Source organism: Pocillopora verrucosa, chromosome 14 (assembly GCF_036669915.1).
Source record: "Pocillopora verrucosa isolate sample1 chromosome 14, ASM3666991v2, whole genome shotgun sequence".
Taxonomy (NCBI): domain Eukaryota; kingdom Metazoa; phylum Cnidaria; class Anthozoa; order Scleractinia; family Pocilloporidae; genus Pocillopora; species Pocillopora verrucosa.
In genome coordinates, this window is record NC_089325.1 from 3,126,787 (window position 1) to 3,144,841 (window position 18,055).

At 35.4% G+C, this 18,055-nt stretch overlaps 1 protein-coding gene and 1 non-coding gene across 5 annotated transcripts; one reads left to right on the forward strand and one right to left on the reverse strand.

Moving 5' to 3' along the window:
* The first annotated feature begins 33 nt into the window (after positions 1 to 33).
* On the forward strand, positions 34 to 13,806 carry LOC131784311 (uncharacterized). Its single transcript, XR_010716175.1, has 18 exons — positions 34 to 124; positions 590 to 648; positions 996 to 2,097; positions 2,260 to 2,822; positions 3,553 to 3,702; positions 4,168 to 4,329; positions 4,738 to 4,819; positions 5,296 to 5,652; positions 5,740 to 5,810; positions 6,957 to 6,985; positions 7,199 to 7,223; positions 7,342 to 7,428; positions 8,851 to 8,904; positions 9,896 to 10,200; positions 10,855 to 11,302; positions 11,634 to 11,719; positions 12,298 to 12,355; positions 12,686 to 13,806. It is a non-coding gene; the product is annotated as an uncharacterized protein (transcript).
* Positions 13,807 to 13,818: 12 nt separating this feature from the next.
* LOC131784315 (uncharacterized) lies at positions 13,819 to 17,956 on the reverse strand. 4 transcript variants are annotated; one of them, XR_010716107.1, is made up of 8 exons: positions 17,860 to 17,956; positions 17,189 to 17,660; positions 16,655 to 16,785; positions 16,359 to 16,565; positions 15,916 to 16,095; positions 15,422 to 15,447; positions 14,626 to 14,808; positions 13,819 to 13,954 (listed from the first exon to the last, which is right to left on the reverse strand). XR_010716107.1 is itself a non-coding variant. In XM_066160866.1 (7 exons), exons 1-6 carry the CDS (start codon positions 17,890 to 17,892, stop codon positions 15,424 to 15,426), a joined length of 1,047 nt encoding a protein of 348 aa, XP_066016963.1. In that variant the 5' UTR covers positions 17,893 to 17,956; the 3' UTR covers positions 13,996 to 14,799; positions 15,422 to 15,423. The 4 variants fall into 4 exon arrangements, 3 of the variants coding, with proteins under 3 accessions (XP_066016963.1, XP_066016961.1, XP_066016962.1); XM_066160866.1 differs by lacking the exon at positions 13,819 to 13,954 and having other exon boundaries at positions 13,996 to 14,799; XM_066160864.1 differs by lacking the exon at positions 13,819 to 13,954 and having other exon boundaries at positions 13,996 to 14,808.
* Between the last annotated feature and the right edge of the window lie 99 nt (positions 17,957 to 18,055).

Below are 18,055 nucleotides of genomic sequence, written 5' to 3' on the forward strand. Positions count from 1 at the left end.
ATTCATGATACGGTTATGCAAATTTTCGAGACGCAAAGATTGGGGCAAGGTTCAGTGGAACCCGCACGTACAGGAATTGCTGTCGAGGAATCACGTTAATTGTTCACTTTTTCAATTTTAAATTGTAAGTAATGACTTCTTTTTATATCTTTGATATCAAGAAGATCGTTGAAAGCATGTAGAATGTAGTTTGATCCAACAAAATTAGAGCCTTTTGTTTTGTTTCGGGTAGACGCGTAAGGTAACCGTCGTAATAAACATGGCCCTACCTCAAAAGCGTTTAAAATGTTTGATGTTTACGTTGAATTTGTTATGGTTGCTCCTATTTTCGAAAAGAGATTTAAAATACGAAATTCAGAGGTGCTATTTATGTTATGGATGATTTACATTTTAAGCATTTTTTGCTGGAAAAAAAACGCAAGGAAGATTATGCATAAAATTGTGCTGCGTAATCATTTTTGGGAAGCATGTGCTGAGTAAGCAATTGTAGAGGAATTAACGAAATGTTTGATCCCACCACTATTTCCTAGTGTGCATTGTTGTATTAAACAGAGTTGCGTTTTTACAGAGGTCTTCCTTTCTTTTACAGGGAGTTTTCGTGGTCTGAGCATGGCGAAGGAATCGCCACTTTCCTTGTTCCTGTTCGTTGTGAGTATTAATTTCCCCTTGATTAGACTTACTGTCAACGTTGCTACAGATATAGTGGTCAATTGACCTCGGAAAGACTTAGGAATAAAAGTAATCAACAGACATCAGTTGCCACTGCAAAAACTGTTAATTTAATAGGCCAACTTAAGTGAATGTGTTGATCAGTCTTGCTTTAGCTTGGCAGAGTGCATGCCAGATCTCTAGGTTAGATTCGATAAAGCAAACAGCGCAATACACTTTTCATCCATTTTGGAACAGAGTTGTATCAGTATGAGATTTTCCAAACATGATGAAACTTTCCTGCAGTTTGCTTAAATTATTTCATATTTTGTGTTTTTATCTTCCAGGTTATATTTCTATGTTCTAGCAGTTATTCACTTCGATGTAGGTACAACCAGTTTAAAGTTGAAGATGTGATGGGTAACTGGTCATGTGTTAATTGCCGCAAGTGCCCTCCTGGATATGGCTTGACTCCACAATGTTACAGTGAGGTCAAATATGGTACCCACATTGATTGCAAAAAATGTGAGCTTGGAAAAACATATTCTGGTGCTCATAATACTGAATCTTGCAGGTCATGTGGGATTTGTGCTCAGCACGAAAAAGTCCTCCATAAATGTAATTTGACATCAAATTCAAAGTGCGGAAAATGTGAAAAAGGCTTCTATAGTGAAGGGTTAACTGGAGATTGTAAGCCATGTTCCTTTTGTTGCTCATTTCTTCCCAACCACACTGGTATAAGCAATAGCGTGAAAGATGAATGTAAAAACATGCCATACTATAAACAATGTGATGCCAATGCTGTTAATTGTCAAACACCAAAATGTAGAGATGATCAGTACCTTGTTGTAACAAACAAAAGAGGTAGTGCACAATGTGTGGCCTGTAGGATCTGTCCGGCAGGAACATCACCGTCTATACCATGTGGAAGTGGACATATACTAGAGAGTTTTGACAATGTCAAATGTATGAATTGCTCTCTTGGTGAAACATATTCTGAAAGTCCAGGTACACACTCTTGCAAGCCATGCTCTACTTGTTCATTTGGACAGATTGAACTGACAACCTGTAATCTGACACATGATAGGGTTTGTGGAAATTGCGACAAAGGATTTTATAGTATAAATGGAACAGAATGCAAGCCATGTTCTGCCTGCTGTGGTGATGAACAAGATGTTCAAATCCCAGAATGTGTGAGAAAGAAAATGCCAAAGAGTACACAATGTAGTTATACTCAAAGATCCATCACAGTATGTCAGGAACAAAGCACAACTTGGACCATCATTCAACAGAAATCTACGATCACTACTACATTATTGACTGTGATGATAGTAGGGATATTTTTTGTAATCGTGGTATTGGTTTTGTTGGGATACTTGAAGTACAAAAAGAGTAGAGGTTCTCTTAGTGGATTTTTCTATTCTCAGTTGCAGCGATCTTCAGAGGAAGGTGAGGTTTTATCATCAGTGCATAATATTTGACCATAAATCACTTTGGTGAATGTTTACTTGGTGTAATCTAGTTTGCACCTATTTTAAGGTACCTGTGGTAAGTGAGCTGATTTGATTCACCAATACTACACCTTTAGCTTGTCATGTAATTTTCTTTCAGTGTCTCAAGGCCAGAGTCACTCAATATCACTGGAGAAGCCAATAGCTCATGGAGCACAGGAAACTTTATCTTTTGATAAATCAGGTGTTTTAGTCCAGTTCAGGGATACACAGAGTTTTTTCAGTGATGCTCAAGGAATAAGATTAGAGATATGTTGGGATGTTGACTGTATCATGGTGCCTCTTCAATCTGGTGAAGTGCAGCTTAGCCCTGTGATAAAATTTCACCCTTATGGGTTCCAACTATCCAAACCAGTACAGATCAAGATACCACACAGTGCCCTAGTGCTTTTTAGTAATGGCTGGGGAATCAAATTAAAAAGCTCTAGACTACATAATGAATCCATCGTATGGAGGGAGGAAAATCTGTTTGAAGTCCATAATAATGAAGTCAGCTTTCAAGTGGATAGTCTTACCTCCTATGTAGTCATTGGTACATCCTTGGCCAATGACAGACCAACAAAGAAGCGCCTTCAGTCTGCTGTTTTTGGTGGAGAAGGTACTGTTGGTGTGGACTACACAGCATACTTATATGTCTTTGATGACTGTGAGGCATCATTAGAGGTACCAATTATACATTTGTTTATACTTAGTCAACTAATACTTCAGTTTGGTCAATATAAAAGGTGTATGAACACTGATGAATGTTATTTTTATTTGAAATTTTTAAAGTTCCCTAAACAGACTGGTTTTTTTTTTTAGGGAATGTCTCATTAGAGACAGGTAATGATGGGTAAATATACTTCCCTAAACTACTGGTATGCTAGAATTTTACTCTTCATAGGGTGGAGAATGGGAGCAAGCTTAATCTGAAACCAAAATATAATTTATCTAAGGCATACAACTTGAGTCATATCTCTCTAACATAACCAGTACTGGATGAAAAACAGAAAAAAAAAAGTAAACCACATAACACTCGTACAGAAGACAAATCTCAATTTGTGCACATATATGATTTTCTAATATTAATTTACAGTCATTATTCACCACTTGGAAGGTTTATTTGGATCCAGCTCCCAGTTGGCTTGGTAGCTCAGTAGGTAGAGTGCTGCACTGGTATCGCAGAGGTTATGGGTCCTGTAGGGGCCTGAATTTTTTCAGGCCTTATTTCAACTACTAGTTCAGTAGTGTCCATAACTGTGAGGATCACTTCTATATCCATCTCTTCAACCACAGTGCACATACATGGTTTTCATATATTTTCAGTCATTGTTTGTGTATGGTTTCGTAATCAGTATTAAATGATTGTTAGAATGTACAGATTACTTTATAAACCTATATTTCATTTTTCCAGAAAATCATGCAAGAGGAGAGGTCAAATGGAAGAATCTTGTTGGGTTCCCCCCAGTCTCTCTATGTTGAAACTGTGATGATCAAAACTGATATCAAGATTTCTGTAAAAGAACCAGTGGAGGGGTGGACTGTTGGAGACATTAAACCAGAGGTAGCTCCACAACTGCAGTTTATTACTTTCTCTATTACTCTACTTTTGTAGTTTTTTTCAAACATCCCTTTGAACCCGGTCCCACTCCTATTTTGGATTAAAGAGGTAGTTGCATTAGGTTTTTTAGATGTTTTCTTATTTAAATAAGAAATTACTGTAAAGGGAAGAAACCATCAGTGTGTATTAAATTATTAAGTGTGTTTTTCTGTGTAATGGATGCACAAGAATTAATCAACTGAGAGTACACATAAAGGTACTAGATATTTTCTATTATGGAAATGTGGCGGCTGTAAAGAATGAAAAGTGCAGTTAAAGAACTGGAAAGGGGAAGCAGTTGGTTGATTGCAGGGGATCATATGTATAGGGATTACTATTATATTGTATCATTGATCATCTGTGTTAATATTTCCATTTCAAAATAGAGAAGAATGAAATTTCACTTGACTTGTTTTCTTTTAATCACAGAGTATTACACAAAAGAGTTTGAAGGAATCTTATCACACAATACCTAAGGCAGAAATACTTTTTAAACATGACAATGGCCGCAACAGAGATTTCCTTTGTGTATTTGAACTAACAGCTGAAGAAACAACAACAACCATTTGTGCAGTTGCCTCAATTAAAGAGGTAGGTGTCATTTTGTGGTAAATTATTAATTTAAAGCTTTATTCATAAAGCTTGAAAAAAAATTGGCAATTTAAGTTTAGTTAACATGAGTCTTACTTGGAAACTAGAGCTTTTCTACTTATTTAAACTTTTTAAACTCTCAATTTCTAAGACTTCTTGTGTGCATTGTGTAATTTGACTGATGTGTAATTTTGAAACCACAATACAAAAACAAACATTAAGCCTCACTGATATCAAGTCAGAAGTCAATGTTCCTTTATTTTCTTTTGTATGGGTCATAGCATGATTATATGTAATTTTAATTAGTAGATTGATAAATTTTGAATGTTGTTTTTGAGTGTTCTTGTAGCTTGGTCTAACATAACTGCCTAACTTTCCATGATTTTAAAAATGTACCTATTCCTTCAGGACCCATTTAGGAGGTCTCAGGAGCAGCAACCAAGCTTCAGTAGTGACCGCCATTGTTTAGTGACAGGCAGGAACTTGTGTGGTAAGGCCATATGCTGTGGCGGCATTGGGCGTTCTAAAATAACATGAATATTTTTCTCAACATCAGATAGAGTTAACCCTTTAATTCCCAAAGTCTGGTTGTTAATTCTCCCCTCTAGCTGCTACACATTTCCTTGTAAAGTAGGTGGGAAAATTTGGTGTTAGATCAAGATGACAACTTTTACTCATAAATTTGAGTATTCTCATTACCTGCTTGCTGGATAATGTATGAATACTATTGGGAGAAGTAACATGTTAATCACTTCTGGGAGTTAAAGGGTTAAGTCTGTTTAGCAGCCGTTTTTTTGGTCACATCGCGCAAATACGCTCTCCCCTCCTTTCTCCTCACAGTATTTTATTCTTCATACTTTTTTTTGGGAGGGGGGGGGGAGTATTATCTCAAACTGATTGATAATTTCAATTTAGTGAACAGTATTACCTGTGCTGCACTTCATAACCAATAAATTTGTTTTGTAGATCCACTGATTGTTAATGAAGAAAAGGCGTCCCTTCGTCTTGAAAAACTCCCAAAAGAAGTTTTTCGTACTGTTTGCGTGACCCTGGATAGGCCCCTTAAAGGAGTTGGCAACTGGCGACATGTTGGAGCATCCCTTGGATTCAAGGAGCAAGAAATTCAGCGTTTTAGAGATGAGATGTTAACTCCTGAAGGAAGTCCTTGCATGGTGATGTTGGAGGCGTTGATAGTCAAGTCGCCGCTTTGTACAGTCGCAGAATTAGTGCAGATCCTTCAAGCAAGAAATATTCAGCGCTTCGATGTTGTAGTAATCCTTGAACCTTATTTATACGAGCCAATCCTTGAGAACAGTCTTGCATGAAAAGTCCACTAAAATGTGAATATACACTAACACTTTTACGTATGGATATTAATGAAATTAAACTTATAATTTGGTTGTGGTTTAGTTAACAAGGTCACTGCTTCAGAGATCGATGTTAAACTTAAAGTTAAGAAAGATTTCAGTTTGAAGAATAAAGTCAGTGCATAATAGCATTTGTAATGAGAATGTCTCTTAAGCTTTGGGATCTATGGTGAGAAAAAATGAAAAATGGAAGTTCGTATCACAAGTTAAATTTCCTTGAAATACAGGCTATAATGATATTATAAATGCCTAGTATGCATATAATTTAGTAGTGTGAAACGTTGTGCACTTTTCTGTAAGACCAATGATTATGAATTCAGAGTTGACAACTGTCCCTGCTATGATATTTAATAAGTGAATAATTCCCACAGTAATGTTCCAAGTTAAGCAACTTACACACACACAGTAAAATATTAGTGCACTGCTTTTGAAATTGTCCGCCTTACATATCAGCTGATTTAAAAATAAGAAATATTAAACAAAAAAAAAGAAGAAAAATTAAAACAACAATAACAACAACAAACAAACAAAACTATGGAAAAAGAGTGAAAATTGAATAAAAGAGAGAAACAAAATTTCCAAAGCACGATGCCTGAGCTGAAAGACATTACTTCCTTGGGTCTTCTATTTCTCCGATAAAGTCCTTTGCATTCATAACATTCCATGAAATCCTTAAAATCGATGTCTTAATGTCCAATTTAGACCACACTCACACAAAACGGGTCCTTTTGTCACAGCTGCATTGTTTACATATGTAATTATGGAAAACACACACCGCCGCAAATTTCAACCCAAGCCAATTTTTGCCGAGTGGACTTCAGTTACCCTAATATTCAGAAACGCCGATTCGTTATTACACTCTTTGCTCTGAATTTCGCCTGGCGGCGTTAGTGTCTTGTATGATTTTCGTTTCATTTCTCATGTAGAAGGATCGAGGCTGCTAACATTTTGCAAGGGCTGTCTCAACTTATGCCCTGTCTCAACACACATCAGGTGTGAAATTTTCCTTGGGCACCGTTAGCAGTTGAACAGGAACGGTTTCATTTTCATTTTGAACACCTCGCAGAATAATAACGACCTACGCGTTTTCTTTAAATTTAAAGGTACGTGAAGGAATCACAAGAATTCTTGAAGGCAAAGTGCTGCGTTTGCGGTTGGGAAAATCCCGCCAATATTTTATCGGTTTCTCAGTCACAAGAATATCATGTGATGACAATCACCCTTCAATGAACTGATCGCATTTCATTTGATTGGTTGCAGGCGCACGTGAATGAAATCGATGACGTAACGTTTGTAAACAATACAACTAGCGTATTTTTAAAGAACCTACGACGAAAGTCCACCGTCTTTCTTGTTGAAAGTCTTCGTATTCACATCGCCGTGAATTTGCGAATTCAGCGGAAGATCTTTTTACAGAAATGCTAAATGGATGTTTCTCAAGCAAGGCCTTGGAATATCCATTTTTAGCCGTCGCTTCCGTCGAGATTTCGAACCCTCTGAAGAATCATGACGCAATACGAGAAAATGGTACAATTTGTCATTTCGTTTGCTTGTTTGTGACGATTTCTCTCGCTTTTGGATTTAGCATGCAAACTTTTGAGCTTAACGCAATATTTTCTTTCCAAACGTCTTCTCCCCGATACAGGTGGTTAGCGTTGAGAAGAGATACGTCATAAGACACCGACCGCAACGATCCCTCGAAGAAAGCAATCATTGGTCTTTTTATCGAAAGGTGAGCGACTTTTTTTAACTCTTCGGTTCTTAAAGGTCTGATATAGCTGATCTAAACGTTATCTCCTCCATGTTTTGACCGTTTTTAAGTCTGCGTAATATTGCATGCTTTACTTACGTAGGCGTGTCGGAGGCGTATGACGCCATATAAGCGAATGTGCTGTCATAAGCATATTCCTGTCAACAAAAGATTACTCTTCTTCATCTGAGGTTTTACATGATGTAGAGAATGTTTCAAGCGAATGATGTTACGATGAAATAAGCCTAGGCTTTGAAACTACGCATTCGTGTTTCAGAAGAGATTGAAAATTTAAAGCAGGGAAGGAAATTGTTTAGGACATAAGTTAATTTTTGACCCATTGTGCTAAAAAGTGCACAGTCATTTAAAGCAAGAATTCGAATTTGACATATTCTTAAATTTGCATTTAATTTTGAGTACAACCTACACAATCTTTTCTTGATTTTTAATGGTGTTGTTTAGATTATAGTTAAGGATAGTGGGTCCACAGCTGTTTATATTTGCCTATTTTATCAATTTACAAATAATTGTATGTTTGGAGATAAAATGACACAGGGAATATGGTTCATTTTGTACCACAGAGCTGTCAATTATTGGACTTACTTCACTAGTTTAAATTCTGGTTACTTTTAATTTTTGCTCTCAAGCTGCATGATATTCTGTATCAGTATAATAAGTTCAATTTCAGTTATCAATTGTTCCATCAATATCGCTAATGAGTGTTCCTGGTATGCATCATTGTATTGCATCATCTGCATTTAAAGTATTGTTCACAAAGTTAAAGGAATGCCTTGAAGCATAATTATTGCATCATCTTTACTGTCACTTAAATTGTCTGACATCGCCTTTTTAAGTTAATTCACCTTGAAATGTGTAAACAAAAGATTATTTTGTTTTATCCAAGGTTTGCATGGTATTGAAAATGCCTGAAGTAAATGTTACATTATAATAAGTCTAGGCTTTGAAATTTCACAGTCATGTTTAAGAAGAGATTGGAAATTAAAATCATTCAAGAATATCATTCAGGACATTAAAATTAATTTTACTAAAAAGTTCACTGTCATTTGAAGCAACAATTCTAATTTTAGGTATTATGAAATTTACATATGATTTTAAGAAAAATCTACTCAATTTTGTTTAATTTCTATTAGTTTTATCTAGATTATAGTTAGGGTTATAATTATAGTTAAGTATTATTCACAGAGTTGAAGAATGCCTTGAACCATAATGCATCATTCTTTCTGTCACTTAAATTGTCTGACATTTTTTGTTGTTGTTCCGTCTTGAAATGTGTAAATAGTTAATTTTCTTTAAGTTTATGCAAAGAAAGTGTTCTATTATTTTGAGTGTTAATAAAGTTAGTTAATTGAATTTAAATGTTGAATTTAAACTCTGTTTTTGCAGGTTTTTGGAACATTGCTTGTTGCTGGCTTACTTTTCCATGTAACATCTGCAAAGGTATATTTATACATAATATTATAGCTTTCAGTAATATAATATAATTGCCAGTGATAATAAGAGCAATATGTAAAGAAGGTCAACCTCAGTTACTAAAATTGATTATTTTCAAACTAGCTTCAAATATATCTTAAACTGAAAAATATCGAAAAAGTATTATGAGGTTGATTTTGTTGCAGAGATGTGGTATTGAATGGGGTTATATGTGCTTTATTTTATTCAGAAGGAGTGTTTTGGGAAATGTTTAAAGAGAGAGTATGTTTAATCTACGTGTAGCCAATTGGAAAGATTTAGAACTTTTAATCACATAATTTCATTAACGTCAATAATTTCACTTTCAATTTTGAAAAATATTCAAAGACCTCAAGCCCTTATGCCTTACCATTAATAATCTTTTTTTTTTCACAAAGTTATCTTGGAAAAAAATTGATTTTGAGAAATCATAATGAAAATACTATCAACAATTGAATGAGCTAAATTTCTTAATTTAAATGAAAAATGTATATATCATACATAGAACAAAATGTGTCACTAAATACCAGTAAGTAGTGTTGTAAGTGATGTCCTAATAAAAGATATGCAGTCAGACTTTCAACTTGAGTAGACTGGTTAGTTCTGACTCGTTATAACATGTCATCACATACATTACATGTCACATGTCTAATTTATCTTATGTTTATGAATAAGATAAGCGAGGCATAAATTAGATGTTTTACTTGTAAATTATTCTGAAGGAGTTTTTAACTGTCTATGAATAAAGTTATCAATCAATCAAACTTTTCCAGTTTATTGCTGATGTGGGGCAGGGGCAAACAGTCCCATGCTGCATGTTACTTATTTTATTAGAAGTTATTAATTATGTATTTATATATTTTTTTTCTCAACAAGAAGGAGAGATATATATTCTCAGGGACCCTTTGAGTTATTCCCATCAATTTTTATGTTTCAAAGCAAAATCTGAATTGAAGTTCAGGTAACATTTACCTTTTAGCCTACAAATCCTTGCAAGAAAAGCCAACACTGGGTTGAAAATGCAGATGGTCCACCACAGTGTATAGACTGTCAGGCTTGCCCTCCAGGCCAGACTATCTCACCAGAATGTGGAAATTCAAAACCATTAACACCTGATACAACAGTGTTCTGTGTTCCATGCCAACTGGGAAAGTCATTTTCCAATGAATTTAGCACATCTGTCTGCATTCCTTGTTCATCTTGCTCCAAGGACCAGGTGGTGATGAAAAACTGCTCACGTCAAGCAGACATTGAATGTGGAAAGAGATGTTACAGCAAAGACAGGTACATCATGTAACAGCTGTACTTGAAGTGGCCATGGGGTGAAAGGGGGGGAGGGTGTCAAAGGGTGCTTGGAATTACTATAATTCCAACTTAAAATCTGATTAACTGCAGAATTTTCCTAGTTTGGCTTTGATTTACATTTAAATACCTGGCATTTGCCTATTGGTATAGGAAATTTTAGTGAAACTAGCCTGATAGAAATTAATTGTCATTGTTCAGGCCTTTAATGTTTCCTTGCAGGAATGGCACAGGGGTGGTGCAGTGGAGTTTTCTCCAGTCATCAGGTTTTTTTTCTAGGTCCTTAAGTTTTCCTCCCTCTGCAAAAACCAACATTGCAAATTCCAATTGACCTGTAAATGGTGGGCAGGTGGAGCCACTTAGTTGGTTGTCCATTACTAGATTGCCATTTATTTAAAATGTTGGGCAAAAATTTTTAGACAAATCAATGCTTCTAGTTTTTTTTAATTCTGTCATTGACATGATAACAAGAATGATGATGTAGTTGTTCAATTTTCAGGCAAAAGGCTGGCTTATATGTTTTAAACAATGGATATCATAATCCTTGAAAAAATGAGGGGGTTGACATTTAATGTTTTACTCTATATGTCAGCCAAAAAAGATAATTTTTTATTCCTAACTCTTCCCTTTGAACAGGTATTATGATGAATCCAAAGGAGATTGTCTTAAATGTTCCAAGTGCTGCAATGATGATCAAGATGTGGTGGAGAGTGAATGTATAGAAAAGTTGGGATCTCAATCAAGCATGATCTGCTCTTTCCACAGCAGTGTCAATAGATGCAATATTAAATCAACCCCAAAATTTGTACCTCAGTCTACCAGTCAGAGTTCAGCTGCCACTACATCAAGTCACATAGTCTCTGTAGCCTTAACTAATACCAGTGCCGATGTGGGTTACAGATTAGAAAATATAACCCATTCTGGGGTTGGTAGCTGGTTTGCTTCTAAAAACAAGAATTGCAATGACTCTTGTATATCAATTATAGCCACTGTGGTACTTAACTGCTTCTGGTAATTGTGAGTGGAATTTACCTAACATGGTTTTGCAAGTCATGGTCACCAACGCATAGTTGTGTTGATCCAGGTAAATCTCAGTCAAGAATCTTACATGTGGTGTACTAGTTGTCAGAGACAAAATAAATATATTAGGGAAGATTTAAGGTATGATTTTTATGTGACAAAATCTGATCCACTAAAATTGTCACAATTAACTGTTGTTGTGTAGTATCTCCAGTATCTCCTTTACATGTTCATTATGACTTTGTGAGAAAAGAAAGTTCGCCCACTGTAACAAAAGTTAGGTGCTGTCTAATTACAATTGTCTAATATTATACTCGGGGGATTTTTGGATGTCCTTAATGCATTACAAATTACTTTCAATGTATAGTCAACAATTTTTACCATACTACCAACAGATGGGGGAACACATAAGAAGAAAAGTACCAAAGTTCATTATAATTCTGGATTAGCAGCAGTTGAATTATGTGAACCACTGTTAGAGGTAATGAATGTATGAATTAGTGCCCAGGCAGTCCACTTGTAGATGAACATGAAGTTCTTTAATTTTTCACTTTCTACTCCAGTTGGACAGAGAAAATATGTGGTAATCTCTCCCATTTGAAACAGAAATGTTCTGAAGTTACAGTAAAAGAAATGTGGCTCTGTAAGTCCTTTATTATCCAGAATGGTTGTGTAAGTCAGGGGTGCAGTAAGGAATTATAAGTATCATAGAAACACAAGTGAAATAATGCTCTTGTTATTCAAGCCTTATGGTGCATAGGGGTAAAATGAAAAATGGTATAAAGTTAAAGAGGAGCCAAGCAAATTGTAAAATGGGCCAGTCTGACCCATTCATTAATTTTGTTTCTGAATTCCACTTTATTTTATCATGATGTCTGGATGCCTGTAATTAGTGTCTACTAGTGAGGGTGCATGGCAATATTTTTGCTTCAAAACTATACTTTTTTTAGGTTTCACCTTTCATGGGTATAGTTGTACTCACTTTGATAGCTTATACATGATATAATTATCTATGCATGAACCATTTAGGATGTATATCAATTGTGGTTTACATTGTAGGGTGATGGAAAGTTGCGTACAAGCGCTTGCCACAATGCAGAACAGTTGGTGAAGTCAGGTAATTATTATTAATACTTGTCATGCCTACAGTGGACCTGAACTCTTCTCACAAATTTGAAAAATGCTAAATAAATGGACTAAATAGGTAAAAATTTGAGGATTATTTTTACAGTTCATTTGTAATTTGAAGGCCTTAGTTGTCCCAAACATGAATTGAAATTAATTCATTTGGGGAAAAAGTTTTTTTAAAATTTTTGGTGTGTCTAGTAGAAAACAATATATCATGTAAATAGTATATTGAGTGTTATAGTCTAATTACAGTACCTTTACACAGGCTGTTACATATGGATTATCTGATATATTTTGTCATGTTCAATCTGTGTTTCAGATTCTAAGCCAATAGGAAGCTTATTGGACTCAAGTGAACTGGAAACAATTTGCGAACTTTTAGACACACCCATTGGTGGAAAACTGGCCTATGAGATAATTGCTCGTTTTTATGGTGCCAATTACTTCAAAATAAAAGCAAGGTTTCAGGATCAAAAATCAAAAGCAGTGATTGAATTGTTGGCAACTGAAAGGCCAGAACTGACAGTTTGGGAGTTTGCTAATGTGGTGAGGACAAAAGCTAGGAGAACTGATGTTGCTAATCGGTTGAAAGCATTTGATGCAAAGGCCACCAAAGAATTAACTGATGTGTGAAATATGTATATAGTGTTTATTTGACATCACTCAACTCAATAGTTGACCACAAACTTTATTTGATTTTTGTAGATATTAAGTTGAAAACGTGAATGTGATTGTTTAGTGACTGTAAAAACATATACTACAGAGATGTATGTTTGCTAAGAATGTGAGAGTGCTCAGAGGACCCCTTAACAAGAGTGTATCTTTTATGCAGGCTTGAATAGATTTGTACATGTTTGAAGTGTCCATGTTGTCAAGTGTATTAAACGTGCCCTATCTTATGGATATTGTCTATGGAAAAAACCTTAGCCTATTATTACTTTAGTCTTTCATGTCTAATCTTTAAACAAACGCTGTGAAGGTTTTGAACTTCGAATCTCCCATCAGAATGAAGAAACCTCATTTTAGATCTTTTTTTTAAGGTGAAGAACACCAAAAAATTTTTTGTATTGTTTTAGAATGTGTAAATATATAGGTTACCATATTCAAATTTTTGTCGTTTTTACTAATTGAAGATAATTTTTAAAGTAGCAGGTTTTCAATTGAACTTTACATTTTGATTATCAGATGTTAAATGAATACAATCTTTTGTATTCATTCCTCCATAAATTGTATGTATTTATGCGTTCATTATATCTTTAATAGCCAGCCATTTTCATGCACCGAATGTACCTGTAGAAATAAGTAGATGAAGACTTGTAGCGGTTTAAGTCTTTTTAACTAGATGATCACCTGGTGTCAGTTCACTTGGCACATCTGTGTAAATCAACGATGGTGTGTATATCATTTACTTTTAATAAAATATTCTTATTTTATGAATTATTCTTTGCCTACATTTTCAATCTACAGCACTGGGGAACTATTAAATATTTTACTGTTTCATTGCATAGCTTTCTTGTCTACTTTCAATCTCAATCAACCAATTTTCTTCATCTCTGTCTCCTTCATCATCACCATTTCATAATTTTCACTGAGGACAGAATAAAAAGGCAAATTGTTAAGGCAACTGTGTCTAGAATTTTTATTCCTGATAGAAAAAGTACAACAAAAAAGCCAAAACAATTAAAGCTAGCTGCCACCTTAATGACCTCTCCCAACCAGTGGTATATACAGTGGTAAGAAGGCAACCAAAGTTAGTCACTTTAAGCATTAAATGCGACACATAAATCTTTCTCTTTAATAAAATGACAAATACAAGATAAAACAAGAACACAAAATATTAACTAATGCATATAGTTCCCTAATTGCAAAATATTTATAAGTAATTTCAGCCAAAAGTCAGTTTGAGCACTGTAAATAATCCATCTCTAGATATCATGGTGTAAACAAAACAAAAACAAAGAGGACATCTGAGATTTCTAATCTAATCAAAACGTTTTCTCACAAGTTTCACAAGGCATTTCACCTATTATTCAATATTAAAATTTCTGCAGCCAGGTGTGTTCCCAATATCTTAGTAAAATGTTTGTCAATGAAATGTTTAATGTAAGAGTATTTTGCTATCATGAGACATTTCTTGTCATGTATGTTTCCAGATATCAGCCTCTAACTTCGAAACAAAAACTACCTTGACACATCAAATACCAAGAACATTACCAGAAACACTTATACACTTAGGTGTTATAAAGGAAAATATTTTACATTTTTGTTATCCTGGCAGCATAATGTAAGCCTGCGCCTGCACAGTGGAGAATTCGGCTATTTACACTGTACATTAGCATGAAAACGGTTAGTGAGATGGGGTAGCCCTACGGTAAGTGAGCTGAACCCTGGGTTGGGAGGTACACTTTCAAGCTTTGGCCAGGTCATCTTGTTCTTCTCCGCCTAAGAAAAAAAATGAGTACCACCAATTTTTCGGGAAAGCCAGAAAACATGCTGGGGGTTACCTTTAATGGATTAACATCCAATCTTGTATGAGCAGATAAGCTTGTGGTTGCTTCATACCACAGGAAATGAACTACCTCACCATATCATTTCCTTACTCAATAATAATAATAATAATGATTATAATGATTATAATAATGATAGTAATAATGATTTAGCAGAGAGTAAGACCGGATACCCGGAGAAAAACCCTCGGAGCAGGGATGAGAACCAACAACAAACTCAACCCACATACAACACCAGGTACTAGAATCGAATCCTGGCCACAGTGGTGGGAGGCGAGTGCTCTCACCACTGCGCCATGCCTTATATTCGTAAGTATCAAGAGTATCAAGAGTTACAATGCTAACCTCAACCAAAGTTTTAATTTTCCCTTCACCAAGCATAAGTTTAGCTCGAAAACAGATGGTGAGGTTTAGAAAAAAAAATTGAATGAGGTAAACTATTGTAGAGTACAGTGTAACTTAAATTTGGCACAGTGACTGATTATTCATGAAGTTATGTTCTCAGAAAAGTAATCGGTAGATACCAGAAGTATTTCCATTATTTTCACCTCTAATCAGCTGCTGTCACTGGGCTCTGTTGAGAAAAATGTTCAAGATTAAAGTGAGCTCAGATAATAGAATTGCGACTTAGGAGATGTCATAATTGGAGCTGGTATTTCAATCGATAATCATGACACAATTTACCTTCACGACCATGCTATAAGTCTTAAATTACAATACAATTCATAAAGAGAAAGGAGGTTTGCATCACAAAATAAATAAGTTTACAAAGGTTATGAAAAACAATATTTTAATAGATGACAAGGTGGCCTCATGACTTGAAAAAAAAAATAGAAAAAATGCATTGTACATGTTGGCGATAGGCGTTCATTGGGAAAATTTATTTTGCCAAACCCACCAATTCTAACAGTCAGTATTCCTATTACCAAATGCTTGCTCAGAAAAGTACTATTCTTTAAAACTCTTTTTGCTATCATTTTGTTGTTACCGTAAATTTATATTAAAAATTGTTAGTGTTACTCTGAAAGTAAACGAGACTTACCCAAAATGCGATGGGAAAGTACAGAGAACACTGTGTCTCTGCATCGATGGCTAAGGTGATTTTTCCTTGTTCTTGACAAGGATTTTCGGATTCACCAACATACTGGAGTCGGAAATGGGACTTGGCTCCTGGTGCTACTCGGTTTTTGCTCTCACATTCAATGTTGGCAACTCTAAAAACCTAAAGAATCAGAAATTCATAACCGTTGAAAAGCACAGTGCGAAGAGATATAATCCTTTGCTTGATATCAGAAGACTCACTGAAAAGAGTGATTGTTCACTCTTAATCCTAGAAATTTACGAGTGTCCAACAAGAACTTGACATCTATAGAAAACTGTGTTTGGATTAAAAGCTATTAAAAAATGAATAACGAAACATTGAACTATCATAAAAGGTGTAATCCGGACTGAATGATTTAATTTTTGTGTTTCAAATGTACTTACAAATTCTCGGCGTCTTTCATCCTCAGGAGAGACGAAGTTTTGTTGCTGTTGATCCACAATTTCAAATGAAATTCTAATTTGCTCGTGAACAAATACAGAATGAAAATCTTGGCTTTTGCCATTGTTAACACAAAATGAAATTTGTCTCGTTGAGTAACCTTGCTCAGTTCCCTCATTTTTGTAACTTTGAACAATTGTCTCATATACCTTAAAGGAAAAAAAAGATGTCTAAGTGTCATTAACTATTCAACGATGAAAACTTTCAATTGCGAAGGAATTCAATTTCCTACACTCACCTGTTGCTCTTTTTCAGGGATCATATAAAGTAAGAATAACTTTTCTTTCCTTTCTTGGTGGCTTCTTTCAAAAAGGAAGAAAACCACTGTTAGACCAGGCGATGGATGCTGCACCGAATGGTCACACACATCTGCGGAGGACATGAAATAAAAATAACGTACGTAGATGCAAATAAGTCCTTCCAAAGATACGTTCATGAAAATGGTGATCAGATATACAGATTGTAAGAGTTTCTTTACACTGAACAACTCCTCTATCGTGTTTTACGTGGCCCAGTGCTGTAAACGAAGTAAAGCAGATTTTAAGTTGAAGACTATTTTGGAAGAGTGAAGTTCGTTAATTTGGACATGTACAATTATGCGGGGTTTAAAAGGGTTTTAAGTCGACGACTAATTTGACTGGTTGGATAATGATGCGATAAACATACTTCTCAAACAGACAAATCAAAATCGTTACTTCTCGAATGAAAAGAAAAGAGCAGTACAATTTACGCACACCGTCTTTGAACACAAGAGCTCAAACTTCGAACTTACGTAGTACAGGAATTTTCTTTCGCTGAGGTTCAGAAGGCACTGTTGGCAAAGATGCTGCTGTCGAGTCGCTGCAGACCTCATCTTCAAGGGATAAACTGGGAAGCGACGGCAAATGTCCCCTGTACGAATCTGGAACGGTTAACAAGGTTTCTTCCGTTGTAGTTGGATTTGGGTTGGATTTATTGGGTTTTCCTCGCTGAGTGCGGTTTCGAGTTATCGCTTTACCGCATAGCCTACAGACCATTTCAGGAGTTCTGCTGGACGTTAAAGTAGGTTGCCCTTCTAAACTATGGGAACACAATTCACTTTGTTCTCTTGATCGTTCCGAAAGGTCATTTCTATGTGCTGTCCTGATCCGATTTTCTTCTAAGTCAGAGTCGCTGTCAGATTTATATTGTGCATTACTCCCTATGGCAAGGAGCCCCTCGTTGTTATCTTCGCCCTCCAGAGACCGATCCTCATTTTCATCGCTCTACAAAATGAAATGAAAATTGTTGTTTTAATTTTTCGGCTAAACGATCTTCTATTTATATTTAAATGGAGAGCTATGGAAAACGAAAATATTGATGCAAATAAGATAAGTTTCGAAAGTGAAGTGGAGAACAGCGGATGAAATAAAGCTATAAATTGTAAGTGGAGAGGGAAAATTGCTATCAGTGCTCAGAATTTACCATATTGTCTCTGTTTGTATTTTCTGCAGCCATTGCTTCAGTATCTTTCCACAATTCATTAATCTGCTCAGCAGAAATTGAATGATATCTCGCTTTTAGGGTCACAGTAACGAAAACGAGAGCTAAAATTTATTCACGTGACCTACTCTTCGTCCCTTTGATTGGTTTTCGATTACCCACTCGGGGAATCCCCATG